The sequence below is a fragment of the Paramacrobiotus metropolitanus genome, unplaced genomic scaffold (assembly GCF_019649055.1).
Source record: "Paramacrobiotus metropolitanus isolate TYO unplaced genomic scaffold, Prichtersi_v1.0 Parri_scaffold0000036, whole genome shotgun sequence".
Taxonomy (NCBI): Eukaryota; Metazoa; Tardigrada; class Eutardigrada; order Parachela; family Macrobiotidae; genus Paramacrobiotus; species Paramacrobiotus metropolitanus.
In genome coordinates this window covers 1,009,140-1,030,147 of record NW_026570256.1, presented here as the reverse complement: position 1 = coordinate 1,030,147, position 21,008 = coordinate 1,009,140, and the positions used below count along the sequence as shown (strand labels likewise).

The 21,008-nt window shown below is 42.7% G+C and overlaps 4 protein-coding genes across 4 annotated transcripts; 3 read left to right on the top strand and 1 right to left on the bottom strand.

The window, feature by feature from the left end:
• Positions 1–284: 284 nt before the first annotated feature.
• On the bottom strand, positions 285–2,763 carry LOC129589600 (uncharacterized). The gene is made up of 5 exons (XM_055484413.1): positions 2,593–2,763; positions 2,394–2,532; positions 1,843–2,315; positions 1,107–1,712; positions 285–926 (listed from the first exon to the last, which is right to left on the bottom strand). The coding sequence occupies exons 1-5, from the start codon at positions 2,632–2,634 to the stop codon at positions 363–365; spliced, it is 1,824 nt and encodes a 607-aa protein (XP_055340388.1). The 5' UTR covers positions 2,635–2,763; the 3' UTR covers positions 285–362.
• A 1,712-nt stretch (positions 2,764–4,475) lies between these two features.
• LOC129589612 (uncharacterized) lies at positions 4,476–6,914 on the top strand. Its single transcript, XM_055484427.1, has 2 exons — positions 4,476–5,171; positions 6,410–6,914. The coding sequence occupies exons 1-2, from the start codon at positions 5,153–5,155 to the stop codon at positions 6,757–6,759; spliced, it is 369 nt and encodes a 122-aa protein (XP_055340402.1). The 5' UTR covers positions 4,476–5,152; the 3' UTR covers positions 6,760–6,914.
• A 2,127-nt stretch (positions 6,915–9,041) lies between these two features.
• LOC129589604 (uncharacterized) lies at positions 9,042–11,199 on the top strand. The gene is made up of 3 exons (XM_055484417.1): positions 9,042–9,368; positions 9,990–10,029; positions 10,221–11,199. Exons 1-3 carry the CDS (start codon positions 9,094–9,096, stop codon positions 10,893–10,895), a joined length of 990 nt encoding a protein of 329 aa, XP_055340392.1. The 5' UTR covers positions 9,042–9,093; the 3' UTR covers positions 10,896–11,199.
• Positions 11,200–15,881: 4,682 nt separating this feature from the next.
• LOC129589582 (receptor-type guanylate cyclase gcy-28-like) lies at positions 15,882–20,830 on the top strand. The gene is made up of 16 exons (XM_055484381.1): positions 15,882–16,221; positions 16,882–16,945; positions 17,094–17,404; positions 17,483–17,526; positions 17,600–17,638; positions 17,719–17,799; positions 17,858–18,001; positions 18,065–18,112; positions 18,343–18,525; positions 18,623–18,752; positions 19,240–19,327; positions 19,384–19,510; positions 19,586–19,732; positions 19,827–20,015; positions 20,083–20,380; positions 20,487–20,830. The coding sequence occupies exons 1-16, from the start codon at positions 15,882–15,884 to the stop codon at positions 20,828–20,830; spliced, it is 2,577 nt and encodes an 858-aa protein (XP_055340356.1).
• Positions 20,831–21,008: the final 178 nt, after the last annotated feature.

The window sequence follows — 21,008 nt, the reverse complement described above, 5'->3', positions numbered from 1 at the left end:
GGTTTCTCGTTTTTATGATATGCGTTGCATAAGAAAGACAGGAATCACTGCAATTAAGAAACTTTCCGATGTCGTGTTACAGTTTACAGTGGTATCGGCTGATCTGAGAAACTCTATTTTCGATAAACTCGATCGCGTTCAACTGAAAATACGTTAACCTGAATACAACTATGCGATATTGTGCATACATACATGTCATGTACGCGTATAATGCATACATGTCAGCCGAAAATGCCAAAAAAGGCGGCGTCTTGAAGCCTATGACTCTTTAAATTCTGACATGAAGGAACTAACTTTATTGCAAAATTATGACGAATTACTAGCCGATTCAGTCTATAAAAAGCGACAAGGCCATAATTTTTCTAATGGACACGACACATTCGATTCTGAACATCCTCCTCCCACTCTTCACTGCCCACACACATTCTGCACACAAAAATTCCATTAGGATCGACCGCCTTTTTAATCCTACGCAGTCTGTCATAGTTAACTCCCCATGACGCATTCTGCCAATTAGGCTCCTCCAATGCTATTTCGTTAGAATACACTCCCGTATCCGGGTAGGCATCGCGCCACACCTGGAATCCCCGATTCAGCGCCGCCATCTTATCTGTGATAACTGCTTGCGGTGTCCTCCCATCCCAGCCGGTAAACATCAGCGTGATCCACGTTGCCCGTCGCCAGGCTGGGGTAAGGGAGGTCTCCAAAGAGTCTGGATCGAAAGTACGCACGACGTTACTGGTCACCACCATGATCGCCAGTCCGTTGGCGACACCATTCTGTTTGACACCCGCCATGATGGCGGCTGTTAACTTTTGGGGATCCGCCAAAGCTGATCGTGGGACGAAGCGAGATCCCAATGTCACACGGAATCCAGAGTAAAACATGTCGAAGACGCCGATCGTATCTGTCCAAATCCGCCATTCCTTAAAAAAAGAGTAAAAAATAAATACGATGAATATACTCAACCATATATGGAATATACTACGTATACTTCGTATTCCATATGCTCAACCATATACTCAACGCTTTGCAACCAGAAATTGCTAACGTTTTGATTTGCGTCATAGACTCATAGCGTAAAAAATATACATTCGGAAACCTACTTCGAAGGAATTAAAATGTTGTAAATAATTCTCGCCAGCTGTCGGACTTGGTCCCACGGCAATCCCCACTCTGGACTGCACCGCAACCAATCCCTCCTTGAAATCTATCATAGCGTCCAACGCATCCAGACGATCCGCCGGTCTCAAGAACATGAGACTAATTCCAAACTGTGGTAGGTAATTTAAATACCCGCCCCACCCAGCCGCTTCCAGTGCTGTAGTATATTCCGCGAGGACTCCCACAACCTGTCCTACTTGCTCCGTTTCCAGCTTACCGGTTAGGTTTGCGTGGAGCACCAGCATCGTGTACGCAAAGAGTCCCTTAGGAATGTAGTGCAGTTTGTAGGTGATGGAGGTGACAATTCCGAAAGTCCCGCCCCCACCGCCGCGCATCGCCCAGAGGAGGTCTTTATTCTGGCAAGCGTTGGCGGTCAGAAGTTCGCCGTTTGCCGTTAGCATTGTCACTTGTAGGACGTTGTCCGCTGCTAAGCCGAATGCCGGGGAAAGTGGACTGTGCCCGCCGCCAAAAGTGAAACCACCCGCTGCGCTAATGTCGTAGCAGTACCCACCAATCATTGCGTAGGCTCCGTTAAAGTCCTCCTCTAGCTGTACGTACATGAAATCTTTAAATACTCATACGACTACGAGTGTTAAGTAACTTAATATGAATAAGACTATTTAATTTGCTGAGGGGTTTATGTAATTCAGCTTGACTTTAAAAGAAGGATTACTGTACTTTTGGGTAGACATCGTTCCATGTTTTTCCAGCCGGCACCGTAATAACTGGACTATTAAACCGATGGCTGCTATCACAGCAGGTTGGCATAAAGGTTAAATTCGTTTGTACGTTTCCTTGAAAATTCCGCATCCAAATCATTAATGTTCCGTATCCGGTGCTCCGTCCCAGGTAATCATGACCCGTACTCTTCACTACAACGCGAATATTGTGCTGTTCCGCAAAGACCAGCGCTTTCTGGATATCGGCAACCGTGTGGACATCCACAGCGTAATACGGTGTACGACCCATCGAACACGTTGTATTCCATACACTGACGCCTTCCAGTGAACACCGCATCCCTCCCATGTCTTCCCAGTTGAACAACTGCATACTACCCGGTCTGTTGACCAAATAGCCTGGTTTGTTATAGTTCTTCTGTATTTCCGCACATTCACGTGGATTTCTGGTTTTACCCGCATAACATGGAAAGGCTAAATTCATAATAACATTAAATTTCAAACAAATACTGTAATAAAGCTGTGTTTGTAAGCAACGTATTTCAACAATACCAGTGGGCTTTGGGAAGATAAGCCGGCCGCCGATGGTTTCATTGAATGCTGCCTCTTGCTCTTTGGTGGGCCAGCATGGTTCACCCGGGAGACAACGACATCTGGCTGTGTCCGCTACTACAGTGATGGATAATGAAATCTACAAAAATTAGGAAGGATGGTGATCTAAGATTTTTACTGCGAGGTAAAATAATTTTACCAATAGAGCCAAGGCGCTGTGTGTAAATTTATTGTAATCCATGTATTGTAAGTTTTAATGTATTTCTATTGAAAAGGGTAAATTGCATTAACAATTGTTCCTATTTTAAAAATGCCGAAATCGCAAATGGTTTTCACAATGTTTATTCGAAAGTTTAAAAGCGGGACTTTGGTAACATCAGCTGAATTTTATCAGACAGCTTTGATCTCACAGTTGGTCGTTTTGGTTTGAAATGGCTCAAGATCAAAATATTATGATTAAGGAAAGAGATTTCTAAAGAGATATTGCCCCTAGCTCAATGGTGATATACGCTCAAGCTTGAACCAGACGTATTAGTTTATAACGATAACGCAGGGTTTCGTTTAGAGAAAACAACAACAATTAAGTAGAGTATTGTTTACAATAAAACAATTCCTTCGGTCTGCAGGGCCTTAGTTAACTCCCACTTTGGAGGTGCTTTTCGCTTTCTTTTTTGGTGCATGCGCAACAAGAGTTTACCGGCTTTCTTGTCTAAATATCGGTAATCTAATATTTATCTTTATGAAAGTCACCGATGATCTACGTATGTAGATATCGTAATAACAAGTCATGTATATGCAGCACTGTGGTATACCACACTGATGCATAAATATGACTTGCCATTAAAATTTACGTGTAATGTAACCAGTAAAGGATTATTTATTATGTTCGGTAAATTTCGCCGCTGCCCTATACAATGACGATATAATTCAGCAACGAAAACGAAAGCCGCGATACCGCTGTAACAAGGGCGCAGAACAGCGCAACAATTTTTACGTTAAAGGCCATAATTTCCGGTCGTTGTGCGCATTAAATGCGTACAGCATTGTGTCTAGACGCGTGATTCACGCATCAAATACGCACATTCTAATGCAAGATAAATGGTGGCTTGCTGCAGGGCACGAAAATGCAGACAAGCAGGCAATTTACCGAAACAGGCAGAATGTGACAACGGAGAAGTAAATCAGTTATCTTCGCAACTGGAAATTGTGTGCGCAACACACTGCTATCTATTGCATATGCACTCCGTCATTTGAATATCGTTTTAGCTACACTGATACAATTTTTTTCTAAATATACAAATTGAAATGGCCTCTTTTCCCCTGTGGATGATAACGAAAATCGGCGGAGCGGTTAAAGACAAAGTTATCAAAGCAGCTGTAGACAGCCTAAACGAAACTCTGGAGAAGCACGATCCTGATTCCACGGCGGCTCGACAGGTAGCCATATGGTATCTCTTGACATATGACGAAAAAGAGGAATTACGGAGAATCGAGCAACGGCTGGAAGAAGCCATTCAGGCAGCAGAAAACTCCATCAACAGTGAGAATGCCAAGTACCATGCACGTTGTGCGTACCAGTCCGTTGATCATCGTTTGCATCTATTGTGGGAGGCATTACGGAAATTCAATACAGCCGACAAAGTTACTCGGCCAGGAAGACAAGAGAAATTCCTTCAACTGTATAAAGAAAACGATCCCGAGCAGCTGCTCAGCATCCTGTGCCGGGACCTCACGGAAACCGGGGTCAATCAACCGCTGCTAACTACGGTCTTAAAAGTTTATGCTTTTTCCAGTTTTGAGAAATGGTGCGAAATCGTACGGTTTGATGTGATGAAGATGTGCATTTGTATGAGCACCTACCTGACGATTATGACTGCAGCTGCCGACGAAGATCCTGGAATCATTCGGATTATTAAAAAGACATGGAGGATGCGGCACGGAAAGTGGAACAGATTTCCGTGTCACTGGAAGAAGCCAAATTCACGGCTAGTTGCAAATTCTTTCAGGGCGATAACTCAGAGTTGATGAGAGCCATCGACGCGCATTTCGTCAATGTCTGCGAAAATGAAACGAACAGTCAAAGATGCGCTGACCAGTTGGGCGAACCGCTGAGCGAGAAGTATCCATGCAGGATGGAGTGGGCTGTGATTGTATATACCAATCGTCCCGGAAGAATGAGCAACATTTCCATACAGTGCTCTGGTTTAGCGGAGCATATATTCCTGGCGGAATCCGCGCACTTCAAGATCTTTTCCACGCCCGACGCGATGCATGCACCGCAACACCGGGTGGTCTCAGCGGGAAACTACTGCGGATTAATCATCTGCCGACGTCAATATCGGTATTCCGTGTCATTTCGCCGACAGCATCTCTTGGCCGTCTTTTGGAGAAGGCGGCACTATAACCGCTTTCCATTTCATCCAGGACTTGACCAGAAGTGGATACGTCTGGTAGTGGAAAACAAGTTCCCACCCATCGAGGGACTGCGGATTACCGGTGAACTGCTGCGAAATGTCCGCCCGGGAGTGCAGCTATGCAGTGATGGCCATTACCAGACTGTGGAATACCCGGCGGCGTACACGCAGCACCATCCCACGTTGAAACTGCAGATTGATGGGGAACCGTGGTGGGAGCAGCTGGGAATCTACCCCCTGTATTCGTGGTCCGCTCCCGGCTCGCTTGTGCTACACCACCACACCCATACTTTAACGCTTAGTGCTAGCGGTGGAACTGGGCGCACTGTGTAGCTGGGATTAACGATGCCCGGCGACAATTTACGTAAGTTACCTATCTGTACAGGATAATAAACTGTTAGTTCCGGCACTATTTATTTTCTTGTGAACACTATCTGCGGTACAGTTTGTGCGGACAGTAAAAATTACACATTGAATGGATTCGCTATGTTCAGTCATATGACATGATTGTATAGAGAACACTCGAAATGCTTAGCTCTTCGAGAGATTTTCTAGCTGTTTAAGGTAGAAAATGATGTGCATACTCATAAAATTACTGAACTGACAGGTATCCAATCGAGCTTGCACCTTGTACGATGACGTCACGGTAGATAACCTGCACCATGCGTCGGAGTAAGCAACCCCTGCGGGTTTGGTACTTTTCGAAACTCTCAAATTCCTACAACTTGTTCGTACTATGGCTAAAAAAATGGAGGAAACAATTTTAAGTTGTCAATGCGAAAGCTGGCGAGTAGAAAGTTATCAAGAAAGCGAAAACTTCACGATTATGTAATTCTCGTTTAGCATTGAGGTCTAGTCTACGAGGCAGCTTGCCATAGACATTAATGCTAAACAAAATCACTTCAGTTGATCAAAAATCTAACTGTTTGGTTGTTTTAATTGGCTGATTAGAGTTCTGGATGTTTTGTTTTGATTAAGTTATTACAATTTAATTGTTTTGATTTGATCACAATGACAAAAATCAATATTTTTGTTTACCGTAGAGGTCTATGGCAAACAGCCTCATAGACCGCAGTGCTAAACCTGAATACATAAATCGCAAACTTTTCGTTTCCCTGATAACTTTTTACTAGCCAACTTTCGCTTCACAAACTTGAAATTTTTTCCTCCATTTTTTGAGCCATAGTACGAACAAGTTGTATGAATTTGGGAGTTTCGAAAAGTACCAAACCCGCAGGGGTTGCCCACTCCGACGCACAGTGCAGGTGCGCTGCCGTGACGTCATGTTAGTCGATTGGATACCTGTGTGTTTAGTAATATTATGGTATACTGTATACCATCAAAGCAGCTACAATGGCGTTTCCCAGAACCAGGAAGACATGAAATACCAGGCTCGGTTTAAGTACGTTAATATTGTCTCATACATAAGCAAACAAATACTGCTATTACAGCAGGATTAAAACCTGCTTCTGATAATGTGTAGTCATGCTGTGCCCATCGAAAGCCGGTTAAAATAAGCAGGACAGTGGACACGCAAGTAAACCGATGAGTCAACACTACTTATTTTTTTATTATTAAATATTTTATAAACTTGCGTGTTAGATCTGGATCCGACGTCAGATGACTACCAAGTGCTGCTAAGGACAATCTACGGGCAGTGTGACGGTAAAACCCAGGCTCTTCAAATGGCCTTAGCCTGGCTGATCAAGAACCGGGCGGACAGACGGGGCACCAGTGTGTTTGAAGTGTGCCGTGAGTTTCCGTGCTGGACTGGAACAGATGATAACCAAATAGACGAGTCCCGGCGTCGGTCCATCGAGAACTGGCTTTACTGGGTGTACGAAAATCCCGATCCGACGGAAGGAGCGCTATATTTGTACGACAACACCGAGAACAGGTGCAGCTGGCCAGCAGTCTGCATAGGCGGGCAACTTTTCCGAAAGGAACCATGACCGATAAAATCTAGGCACGTCGTGCACTGTAACCTGTGAAATTATTCCTTTATTGTAGTGTCAACTCTTTAAAAATTTTATTTTCACATTTTATATGGCTGACATTTTGGCAATATTTTGCAAGAGGCTACTATGGTTCGGCGATCACGCTGAATTTTATTCTTTTTACGCCGACTTGTCGGCGGTTCTACAAACTCTTCTATAAGAAAACGCACTTCAGGAATAAACATGTTTCAGTACTTGAGGTGACGTGGAATAAGCAAGCGTCTTTCTTTTCAACTTTTTCTTCGTAGGCCCAACATTACTTGTTTACCAAGAAACTTTTCTTTTACTACGAGTGCACGTCTCCATTACCCAACGCCACCACTGTTATTTAAAGATATAGTTTGCATCATATATGTTAAAAAAACAGATATGTGAAAAAGTAAAATAGGTGACAGAATTGTCGTTGCATCCAGCATTCACAACAAATGATCCTCTACCAATGAATGGCGGTTTATGAGTGCAAAGTCTTTCCTGTGTACTTTTTAATCAATTGCGACGTATACTGGGCTGTTAAGAAATTTCAAACATATTTATGACTCATGTACAAATGGCTTTTTAAAAGCTATTTTTAAAAAATAGAATAATAACAATACTAATACTGTAACTTTTGGGTGGGAACGTTCAGCTGTACTTCCCGAAAAAGGAAGAGGCCGCGCAACATCGGCATACTGATATACAACACTTCTACTGGTACACAATTTTGAGTAATATAGTATTATTATTTTACCGAGGTCCGAAGTATGTGCCGGACGTATGTTTTTCGTGGGCGTACAATACGTACAGGAACAATCGGGATACCGGTACCCACAAGTTAGGTGATACCACTTGTTCGGTAATTAATTATACCAGTTATTATTTTGGAGGTGTACAAAGTAACTGGATGGGAATATAATGGAAATATTTTAGGGCAGGATAAAATTCAGGCATTATGATAATGTCATAAAAATTCAGAAGAGAACTTCATTTTCTTCCCCGAGTTTGCGCCAGTGCTTCGATTCGATCCAGAAGGTGTTCCTTGTCAAGCTCCGGGTAAAGCTCGGAGTCGTATTCATCGTAAAAGGCGAAGGCGGAAACGATGAAAAGTGCAACATTAGCCATTCCAATGCTGTTCAGCTCTTTCACCATGGCCATGTACAGCTCCTTTCGCACTTCTTTTGCCATGGTCTTTTTTATGACAGCGTTCTGAGTTTGCGCCGATCTCATAGCTCGTTCATAAGCATTGTTAATGGTAACATCCGCTTGAGTCCGAATAAAAATTACAGGAACGCCCTGTTGTTGGGCGCGAAGAGCCAGTTTTGCATCGACTTCCGTAAAACGCACGGTGTTACTGACGATAAACAGCAAATCGAAGGCAGACAATTTTTGATCGGAGAAGTACGTGTTCATGGGATTGTCGACATGGTTTGTGCCAGGCATGTCCCAAATGGCAACATGTGGATACTTAGCTGGTTTATATGCACGGGCATGCCTTGTTCCGACTCCGTAATGTCCGATCGCAGCTGCAGGCGCTTCACCCTCTTGGTAGCCACAGACAGCGTTAACGAGAGTCGACTTCCCGGTGCCCGTTTCGCCGCATACCCCGAAGTTGTAAAAATTAACGCAGTCCATGCCTAGGCTTTCCTGTAGCTCCCTGCGCTCGGCGGCAGAAAGTCGAGGTGGTGCAAATGCAGGGCCGAGAAGGTTACCCATAGTGGTGCAGATCAAAACAGAAAAACGTTCAAGTAGTGTGGGTGGTAATACCGTGGTACAAAAGCTGCTTAAAGGATGAGACCGGCTAACCGCAAAAGCTACTATGAGTAGAAAGAAAATGAAGTGGTGTCTTGCTTTTATTTACTGTTTAATTCTACTTGTTTCGAAAATTGTGTAAGTAATGCAGAGCCAAAAATAGAAATAGACATGCCCGGTTTGCTGACTTCGATAGCCGAAAGTCAATGCGTCAGAAAGCCCATCCTGTATTGCAAAAACCGTCCCACATATTTAGGATATTATTCATTCAGACTAACTTGACGAACACCTTAGATTGTTGATCAATATGACTGACTAACGTAACGTCTTCAGCTGCCGTTTCATAATACGTAGTTAGGCATTACCTCATTTGCCGCACCTTGCCTAGCCCTAGCGTTTCATTTGGACCAATAACAACAGTCCGCATTTCCGGCCAATGTTAGGGAAAAGTAACATTTAGTATTTAACAGACTCACGCTGTCATATCTGTACACATAATTATTGATTTTCGATGCACTTGAAAACGTTTTATTAAAAAATTTGTGGCCCAGGCTTTTGCACAACATGAATTTTGCAGCAGGATTGCCAACAACTACCGGTAGCGAAAGCGTAAACCCGGCTGGTTTGAATGTGCGGCTTAGAGAGCATATAACACGACTATTCCGTGGCGTCAATCAAAACACCGCTATTGCACTTTACGGTTTTCTTGACAACTGGACCGCCATTAGCGAGCAAAGAAACCTATTGATCAGCTTGATGGAATCTGGAAAAGATCAGGAATTTATAAGCTATGCTGCTGTATTAATTTCTGGCGAAATGGCATCGAAAAGTCTTACAAGGTACGGACGTTTACTACGAGTATTCTTATTGTTACCTGCAATAAGACTGCAGAGGAAAATAATGTGCACTCAGTTTACAGCTTAGGACAAAATGGTCGCATACCCAACATCTCCACATTCAGTACGTATGCAGCGCAGTGCACTGTACGACTGTGTTCAAAATATCCGTTTCGTACAAGTGCACTGCACCGCTTGCGTACAGAATGCTGGGTATGGGGCTATGCGACCATTTCGTCCTACATTGTATATTAACAATTCATATTAGAAAATGTATTACAAGAATATCAGTTAACAAAGAAAACACCATTCATCCTTTCCGTTAGTGCATGTGTGCATGCAATAGCTAGTAAATCCAAAATGCTATCTGTACTTGGTGGTAGCAAGCAGTACGTGTAGAGACAATGCAGTCATTATTTTCTGTCACACCATCATCGCTTTCGAATACAGAATACACAAGCAGATAAATCAATCACAAAGGAATTATTAAGATCATTAATGGGAAAGTTGCAAAACCGAGTTCGTGATCAGTTAGGTATGATCATAATTTTTTTTAAAAAATGATTGTACAGACTTTGCTAATGAACCAATCTCGCAAAATAAGCTTAACTGTATTTATTTTAGTGACGCTCTACTTCGAGTCCCGTTCAAGCGGAGCCACCAAGTGAGTAGTGTAAAAGACAAAAAAGGCTAGTTCAGTGTATTACCGCAGACGTAGCGCAAATGATGCCGCTATTTAAACATTACCGTAGTTGTGCAGTGGATTACACATTGAAATGTAGCAAGAGAAGCAGATTACTATTTACTGGGACGCATCAAGCGAACCAAACTCATAAGTTACTCGTGTCGCTCTAGGATGCAGTATTACTAAAAAGGAGCGAGCTCTCTTCCGCCAGCCCTAACATGTCTCAATCGATCCGCAAACATGACCTGCAACTCACCATGGCCAAAACCAAGTCAAAAACCACGTTCACTATCGCCGTCGTTGGCCGAGAAGGCGTTGGAAAGTCCCTTCTGATCGACAATCTGCTTATACTCCACGGACGAACGCATCCTGGAAACGTGCAACAAGCGTCCGGTGATGTGTTACAGTATCAACTGGCTGAAGACTTGTTTGTGACAAAACTTCCATCGATTGGACAAGCCAGTTGTCCCATCAAGGAGTTTTGCGATGCTTATCAGATAGGTGGGTATGACCTGGTCATACTGATTGTCGGCAACCGCTTTCGAGAACATGATCAGGAAATAATCCACATGGTCAGTAAGCCACCGCATCCACTGCCATTGATTGTCCTTAGCCACGCTGCACCTGCCACTAAGTCCATACTGACCAGTAGGAAGCCGAGCACCGGTGTGGATGGAGAAATTAATGCGTACTTAAACAGAAACTTGTATAGCAACGTCAACGCTTTCTTGCTCACGGCCGGCACAGAGCTGGCTAATCGCAGCAGTTGGGAACACGATGAGCAACTGTTTCTGGACAGGATGAATATGTATTATGAGCGCTTTCGTACAAACCAGGCTTGGTGAACTGAAAAAGCTGACCCAGCTTAAAAAAAGGTTTTGCCATTTAAAATAATACGCACCTGCGAACTTTCGATAACGTTTGAGAGTTCAGCGAATAGTGCACTTTGGTCATCTGTGCGGTAATGAATAGCTGGTGTTTATTCCTGTTCCAGTTTTGATAACGGTAGTTTGAAATTCGAAATTAGTAGTTAAGTATCTGAAGGACAAAGGGTCAAATGCAATCGTGTTTAACGTTAATATCACGGTGAGAGTCTGCTTGTTAGGTGTACAACTAGCGATTTGTTTTGTGCAGATATTGTACATGACAGTTTATTAGACAAATTACATCACAGTATTAGTATGAGTTCGCAAACGCTGCTCCGTCTCCTTGCAGCCTTGCTTAAACGAGTAAGTACTAATGTTTGTATTAACTTCGTTCATACAGCTTTGTTTTCCTCTTACAGAAGAATAAGACTGCATGTCAGATTTTTCGCGTACGAGACAGAATCAAATACTTGTGCTGAGACACAATCAAATACTTGTTTAATTTTTTTAACTGCAACTTAAATTCTTGTGGAAATTCCGTACGAAACACATCGGAAGTAACTGGGCGTTTTCGGGTAGGCGGCGCGGCGGCATATGCGAAATCGAAGGTGCAGGTGATGACCTCACCAGTTCGAGCTTCCGATATCCCCACTTCCACCCGACTGCCCCCATTTATTGCATTGAGTAACAGAACAGTTGCGAAAGCAATAACATCAAAGGCCACCATGTAGGGTGGGCGGGTGGTAAAAGAACCCACAAAGAAAGCTAAATCAGGGGACTGATAAAATAACAGCTAGTCAGCACGCGCGACTGATCAGAACAGAATGCACAAGGTAATCGGGCCGTGTGCACGGCCGGCGGCAAGTCACACGCGGTCCCAAGGCATGACAAAGGAAGTAGGCTGAACCAACGCGAAACAAATCAATACAGGGAATTTGCCACGAATTTAGCTTCACTTAGCTAGCTAACTGTCCTATAAACGAAAACATTTTTTGGGACTATCTAGTTCTAGATCTTTATTACCACGAACAAAACAAATTGCGTACACCAGTGGCGGTATCCCAGACAGAATCAACAAAAATCATTGCTATCATCGGAAAGCCCACGTTCTAAAACCCGGCCAGACAGTGTTCGTTTTTTAAAAAAATGCATTGGAGCGACCAAACAAATCACCTCAACAAGCCGGGTCTGCCATATAAACCTAGTTAAAGTACTTACATCCATACTTAAGAATAGTACGTCTGTACATAAGAAATTACGTTTAGAAACGCTGTTGCTACGTTTAGAAATATTAAGTATGAAAATAAACGACCTTAAAGAAGCCAGATATAAGGTCTTAGCCGGCAAATTGCACCTCCAGTTTTCGAACATAAGAAAATGCGCAAACGTAAAAGAACATAGAACATAGAACATTTCATTTAGAACATTTCGAGGAAACGTCGAAAATATTACGCTAATCAGAAAGTTTCGATAACAAATCGGTAAATCGATGACAAAAGTCATGAAAATGGATGACAAAAGTTCTGTTTTGAATGTTCCGTTCTTAGTAGAATGCAGCAGTACAAAATTAGTAATCACACTTTACAAATAATTACTGTACAGTACTCTAACCCGCTACGTTGTACGCGATGGGCGACGTTTGACGCTTTTCAGTCGCACAACTCAATACCTTTCATTACCCGGACTTTCGCTCCTGACCATTCGTCTGACGTTTTTTGGCAAGAAGTTTGGTCAAGCGGCGCCTCTTTTTTAAAACTCGTCAAAAAGCCCATAAAATAACTTTTTAGGGGTTTGTTTACACGTCACAGTTGTGTTGTAAGAATTGTTATAAGCAACTGGTGCTTGCCATTACTCCCCATTACACAGAAACGATGGCAGGAAGCGACCGTGCTAACAGCCTAACACTACTACCATTAATGCTACTTAGTGCACATTGCGCACGTCCCGTTAGGTGAATGAGTGACCAAACTACCACTGCTATTTGGTGCACACTGTCCGTTTGGTGAACGAGTGGCCAAACTACAACGGCTATCCTATGTACACTGCCCGTTATATAGACGAATGAGTTACTGGGACCTAGACAGTAACTGTTGCTTACATTTGGGAACGTAAGTTTTAGCTTCGGAAAATTTAGCAGTTTATCAATATACTAATCTAGACCGGCTGAGGACCACAAGAAATGCGGAGGCGCAGCCGACGTCATTTCTTGTACGCTTTATTTTGTTGTTATTTTTCTGCTGCATTCTAGTCTTGCAATTGGTCAACCACCTTTAAGAAAGTCGATAATACAAAAGGAGCTTCACAACTTTTAAGCACTCCGCCAAAACGGTTTCAAAAGCGTCAACCTTTTGTGAGCAGAGTTTACGTTACGAAGCTGGTTAACACGTCAGTGAAATTTTAAATGCTTAATGCTTTTTAAAGTGTTAGTGAAGGTTATTTGCCATTGATTTTGCGCCGCGCCGCGTCTCTTCGAGTAGCGCGGGGAAGCGGTACTGGATTTTGTGGCATTTGAAAACAGTTTGCATCCAGCAGAATAAATTTACTCATTGACATTACCTTATTGTAGAACCTCGCTACGCTCTCTGCCAGCAAATCCCGATATTACGAACGGTATTTAGAGCCAGCACGCTAAAAAAAAGTTGTGTCGCTCGGTCACTTCTGCAGTGTGTGTGTTGCATTTGCTGCGTTTTACGGACTTCGTATAATGTATAATTTTGAAAGCTCAAAACTTGTTCTGGAAAAGTCTAGTATTAATTGTTATAGCGGTAAACAGCTTGAAGAAATCAGTAGCATGTGGAAGCTGTGCATGCTGATTGTGGTAGTCTCGTGTGGTTAGACGGATGCTATCGGACGGCCAACGGCACCGCCAGTGCTGGTAACGCCGCCACCCACGCCGGGTCCAGGTAATTTGCTAAACACAACTGTGCCGAATAGCTTGTTGGCTGTGTACTGACTGCAATATTGTAATCAGACTTGATGTGCACCATCAACTGCGCCGCGTGATGGTTATGCTTGGCGAAGAATGGAGGAGCCAACTGTGGTCCCCAACCGCGAGGCTGCCAGTGCATTGGGTTTGGGTGAAGCAAGTGAGCTGCCCTTCTTCATCGCAGACACCTGGGCACCAAATTGGGCAAAAAACGTCACATTTTGAGCTACGGACACAGAAACTCTAAGATTATCAGTAGTACCGGTAACTGTTGGTGCGGAAGTTGTTGGGCAAACATTTTATAAGGAAATCATAACAGCTGCTTGTATTCCTCGGTATTCCTCGGCTGACGATAGAACGAAACCCTTTGTAAATAAATGACGGAAGCTTAAACTTGTTTCTCTGAACCTTTCTCGACACATCTTTCGGGAATAAATGTTCGGCTTTGGCCGTTAGCACAAGAAATAAAATTTAATACTGCACTTAATTAAGACCAGTACAGATAGAAACATCTTCGTACATAGTTTTACTGTAATCCACTCTAACTTTTTCAACAATGTATTATCATCCTTCGTCTGTGGATTTTCTTCGTTCACCTCGTTCTATGATTAAGTATAACGTTATTATATGTTATAATTAAGTATAATGTTAAGTACAGAATAATCTACGGGCTTGTTAAGTATAATGTGGTGCCACTACAAAGCTCTACTCGGTCGCCGTTTTGCCGTTTCTATGCTCTTTTCTATCGTCTATACAAATATGTGTCTTTTGTTCACGAACTGTTATTTCCGGTTGGAAAGTATGATTAATCTCGCCAAAGTTGCAGTGAGAAGCAGGTGGATGTATTTATTCACTCATTTACCGGAACCCAAGTCCCGCAACTGCATCGACTGCAACACACAGTCCAGTCCGTACGTAATATTCGGTAATAAGGAAGACCTTGTTGTTTGTCTTGAGAAAATGGCCGTAATTATTGGATGTATAACCACTCAGTTGAAATCGCCTCACAATTTGTTGCACAAACTAAAAAGAATAGTGCATGCCATTGCATACGATATCCGGCGTTCCTGCCATGACCTCTGGGAATACGAAGGTCATAATCTACCAAACAATCGCGTTCGGAAAAGCTGACGTCATAGATTCATTGAAATTCAATCGCAAACTGCAAAATAATCCAATTTTCGAACATTTGTTTACAGAATATAAAATCGTTGCTTTTACAATTATCTAATTAAAGGCATAATTATATGCGGAAAAAAACCGTAATAGCTCGCATTTCCTTCCCTTTTTTTATGTGGAAATATCAGTTAATTGAGCAAGTGATCAAAATATCATAATTTTCTTGCAAAATGTCATCGAACTAGGAAGTACACAGTAACATGTTTTGCTTATGGCGTCAGCGCCTGGAAAACAATGATGAACCAGCCATGCTTACAACGTTTTCAGTAGTGTGCATATCGCAGCATGATGTTAACAAACATCCAGCGAAATAACGTCACAGTATTATTTTTCTCGGCTTGTTAACCTTTTGCGCTGACCAAATGTCGGCTGTAATGACGACCATTTGATCCTACCAAACAGCGCGTCAACGCACACGGAGCAACAAAAACACAGTGGTCAGTTTTGGTAAAAAGGGTTTGACCTTAATTGTGCAACACTTCTTAACGACGTCGGCTGTGGCGCGAGAAAGCCGGCGTCACACTGTGACAGGTCATATCACGCTGCCGCCGGCAGCGGAATCCGGATGACAGCACTGCCAAACAATTATCCGGATGATTGGGGTGTGTGTCTTCCATGCAAAAACACCCGCTACAGATTCCGCACAATAACATTCATATACACACAAATTCCTGTAATCGGATACGCCGTGTCATTCTCAAGACACAGCTGTCAGTATCGGCATTTTTATAATTATAAATCAATTACGGAGAAGGAAAGAAAACCTTTCTGTTGGACGGCTGCATTGGTACTTAATAATTCACAGCTGACTGAAGAATAACATCATTCTATACTTTTTCCTTAACGTCAATTGAGACAGAATGTTACGCATAACGTGTGCTTCGATTCTATTGATTTTGCTGAACGGGTGTGCAAGTGCGGCGACGCTGCAGCGTCGGTTGCGCGTCAACATTGGCAGCGTGGGATTCTATAAGAATATCATTCCGGGATCTTTTCCCAACACCGGACCACCGATTGATATGGCGCTGGACGAAGTGAGGACGTTGTATGCGGATACGCTGCAGATCAATCATACGTTCATCTCCAACTGGTCACTGCTCAGCTGTGATCCGGAGCTGGTGGATACCGCTGACGATCTGATGGCGAATTTTTATTACCGAACCCGAGAGCAGGCGGATTTGACTGTCTTCATCAATCCCGGTAAGCCTGGGGTAACCTTTTAGAGAACGTGCTTTATTTACTTTTCTTTTACGTTTTTTCCACGCATACTTCAGTAAATATACGCGCAAATATTGCGATCATTACATAAATCAGTTTTTAAACCGGCACAGAAGTGTGTCTTAAGGATTTCTGGCTACAGTGCAGATAAAGTATATAAACTTTTTCTGAAAAACCGGTTTTTCTGTGACCAAAGTTTAAGTCGGTTTTACCTTTGAATTATTAGTCATTACCCACAAAATCATTTCCTGGCTTGGCGAAAACGCTCTATTTTCCATTGTACACTAATTCTGTTACTATACCAGAACATCAGGTGTAAATTTTTGATTATTTAACCACTACAATTAACGCACATTTGTTACCGTAAATTAACTCGCAGGAAAAAGTTCAGACACAGGCAGTCGTAAGAAAGCCAGATGCGATTTTTCGATGCAGATTAAATCTACGTGCGAGCCAACGCATTCCTGAGATTTGCTTTTTGATTTCCTGTTATTTCATTCTGTTTCTGTGGTAATTCGATTAAAAAAGGCTCATATTGCACGTTATAACCTGTGTGTAATTGATCGCAGCAAGAAAAACCCTAATCGCTCATCACACACGAAAAGATGACACGACTAATTCAACCTCTTCGTCTCGTTTCAGGATGTAATGAAATTGGTGCAAGCAGTAAACTGGCCGCGCAATGGAACGTCCTCCAAATGTCCACGTACGCATACCATAATTTGGAAAATGGAATATATACTACTAAAAACTGAAATATATAACGTTAAATATAAATACGCTGAATTACTGAGCACGTTATGGAAATGTTTGAACAAATAATTATTATAGTTATGACGACAATTTAATTGTAGAGCTTCTGATAACGGCTTTATAGCGGACCGGAAATTAAATCCTGTATGGATATCCTTGGCTACCGGCAGCTTCACTAATATTATCAGCGCTTACAAACAGCTGCTGCAGGACTATAAGTGGACCAATGTGTTTATGGTGTGGGAGAACACTTCAAACCCGATATTTCGCGGCCTCTCGGACGTCATGTCGAAAGCGCTGCGCGCCCAGCCGAAGATGCAGCCGGTCTACCGTTCCATGGCCATGAACGGCCAGAACGACACAAATCAACAACTACGGTCCTTGTTGGAAGAATTCAGGCAGACGAGTCGCGGTACGCACGGAACGGTTTTAGTCCAATTTTATTAACTATTACGCATAATAAATATATAATGGCGTTTGTTTGCTGTAGTCATGCTGTTTTTCGGGCATTCCGACTATCTTCGAAAAACACTGGTACGCCCCGCAACTTAATAGACTAATTGCGTTTTTCATAACAAATGCAATTAACTATCTGAATTATTTTCAGTTGTCTGCTTACTCAATGAACATGACAAGTGACGAATATGTAAGAAGCGCAATCGATTTTCAGTTACGCATTTTATAAGAATTAGTTATTCCGGCTCTTTCATATGTAATTTTTTCCAGGTCTATATTGGAGTACAACCTTTGTATCACTTTGGCTCTATTGGCAATTTTTCGTGGAGATTTAACGATGCAAATGATGCGGTACGTGATATCCCACAACAAAGCGTAATCCTGTAACAAAAACGTTTTGGTACTTTAGATTGCAAAGGAAGCTTACAGAAACGTGCTTCTACTCGGTGCCGAACACTTAGACAATCAGACCGAGGTCGATCTTGTCGATCCGGTAATGCGGGAATGGAGACGACAGTCATTATTAAAATGGAATTTCACATATAACGAACCGGTATGTTTTCTTGCTAAAATAATTTCTGTGTATATTTCTTCTTCACGTGTTTCCTTTTTGCAGTCACCATATTTACGCACCGGCTATGCCGCCATAACGATGTTAGCACAGGTTTGTGAACCTATGTTAATTCTAAGTTTCTGCCACCATCATCTTTGAATATTGTTCGGTGTTCCAAGAAAGAAACGTGACATCAGTCAAAATTCTATAAAGCAGACGAATTATTCAATTAATGCACAAAACACAACAATAAACGCGACATTTCAAGCGAGCGATTATCCGCTACATGACACCACCATACTTTTTCAGCAGCATGCGAGAAATGAGTGTAATTGTTGCAGGTGTTAAATAACACCTATACCACCAACCCGGACTTCGATTACCGCAACGGAACCGCTTTGGCCAATTTTTTCCTGGGGAAAGGCTTCGAAACAAAGGTCATGCGGGTGGCAATCGGAGAGCAGGGGAATATTCTGGTCAATCTTAGTCTCCGTTATCCTGACGCCGCAACCCACGAATTACGGGTATAATACTATAATGGACTGTGGCTGTTGAATGGATAATTTCCCATCGTTAGTATTCCGGAAGAAACGAGTTTTGAAGAATTTCCCGTGATTATAGGTGGTAAAGCAGTGGGATGGAGTGAGACAGCAGTATGTGCATGTGGCCAACATAACCTGGGGCAATGGACCGCCGTCGAACCGGCCGGTGTGTGGTTATATGGGTGACGATCCGGCTTGCTCTAATGCCGGTAAGGGCTTACAATGGACACCAGATCCCGCCTTTTTCCTTAATAAAAAAGAACATTATTAAAAGAAATAAGTCTCACATAATACAAAGCATCCAAATGGTTCATTTACGTTTACGGCATCCGAATGGTTCATTTACGTCATTCTGTTATCCAAGTGACAATCATGTGCGCGTACGTATGTGTAACAAGACACTGCATGACACGCGAAGCTTTCGTTTTAAAAACCGTACGGAGCTTTTAGATTGTTTATGTTCTTTGTTAGAAAATAAAACGGAGGATAGCAGTAGTTCACCATATTGTCATGAATCGTGTGCGACACTATGGCATTTTGCAGTTGATTTCGTGTGTTCTAATCCGATAAATATTGTTCCGTCGTTAAAGTATGCGAATATTGTAAATAGTGCCCATCTGGCTGCCTAAATCTGTTTTCACGAAAAAAAATTTGCAGAACGTTTTGGTATGTAGTATGTACGAGTATTTTCTGCAGGCGCCCAGAATGCGATAATTGGTGGCACAATCGGAGCGCTCGTGATCGTTTCCGCTGTGGCCGTAATTTTAACGATCTATATCATCAAGTGAGAATCCTGGCCTATTTCGTAGTAACAAATGCGTCCACGAACTGATTAAATAGGTCAAAGGAAACAAAGATGGCTTTGAATGATCGCGCTTGGGTCTTGGAAGAAAATGACTTGTTCATGACCGATTCAACAGCTACCTTCATGTCGCTACCGCACGGGGTCAGCGCCTACTACAGCATGGTTAGTCCCAAAGCGAATTCCTGAGAATGTAATATCTCTACAGTTTTCCTCTAACCGCCGATTTAATAATTTTAGATGGTTTCCCTGAAAAACAAATATAAGCGAAGGTGGAACGGACTGGAAGTGTGGATACAGGTTCTGCATGGTACCGCACTGGAACGCGGTGCTGCATACAAAGTCCTGTACGAATTCAATCTGCCCTTCCAAATGCTCATACGCGAGGTAAAATGCTGTAAATAATTAACGGTGTGCTCTGCACTTAAAGAACTAGCAGCAAACAAGTCAGCATTTTTATTTATGCTGTAAATTTGTTCAGATAAAAGAATGCTCACATCCCAACATGAACCGTTTCCTGGGACTGTACCAGAGCAACACCATGAAAGAGCTATTCTTTATTTACACCGTAACCGCATGGTCAGCGCGCGGCTCCATTGCAGACTTGATTGAATCACAGCAAGAGCTGGATTGGCTGTTTCGAGCGTCCTTTATCCAAAATCTGCTCAGTGTATGCAAATATTCGTAGTCTGATTTGGGCATACCTACATGACATAACCAAAACTGTAAATTTCTAGGCAATCAATTTTGTGCATTCAAGCGGAATTAAATCCCATGGTTCGCTGTCGGCCCATAAATGTCTTCTGGACCAGCACTTTACGCTGAAGTTATCTGGCTTCGGTTGTGATGCGATCCGCAAGCAAATCGAACAGATCACGAAAACGACTATTAACGAACACACTCCGAAACCACAAGTTACTGCATTAGATGCAAGCATGCCAGAACACGCACAAGTCGAGGATATGCTGCGAGTTGGAAAGGTCATCATGGAAATTCTGCACTGGCAGCACGCAGAAGACCACTTAGAAAAAATTGGTATGTAAACTATTAATATTAATAATTTTGCAGTGGATTGTATTGTGGGTTGATTTTTGGTCAGTTTTTTTTGGTTACTTGAACAAATCTCATGTTTTGATTGCAGATCCAATGGGAAGCCTTTCGAAGCATATATCTGGATTTCCACCGCCTATCAGCGGAATAGAAAATTTCCCAATGGGCGCTGCTGTTCGAGCTTTAGCACAATCCTGTCAGGACAACGACGTTTCCCGGCGACCAACCGCCAAGGCAGCTACACGAAAGCTGGATGATATTCTCTCCCGCACTGCCGATTTTTCCGGTGCGGTAGTCGACCGGATTCTGCGGCGATTAGAAGCGTATTCGGTGCGCCTGGAGAACGAAGTGCTGATCAAGACCAACCAATTGATTCACGAACGCGAACGCAGCGAACGCCTGTTGCACGAACTCTTACCTGGGTATGCAGAATAATGCAGTGACATGGTAACACCCATCGTTACTATTGCTGCATATAAAAAACAAGATATTTTTACAGTCCCATTGTGGATAAACTGCGCAGAGGCGAGCATGTTATGGCGGAAGAGTACGAGAGCATCAGTGTCTTCTTCAGCGATGTTGTCGGTTTTGCTGAAGTATTGGTCAAATCCAC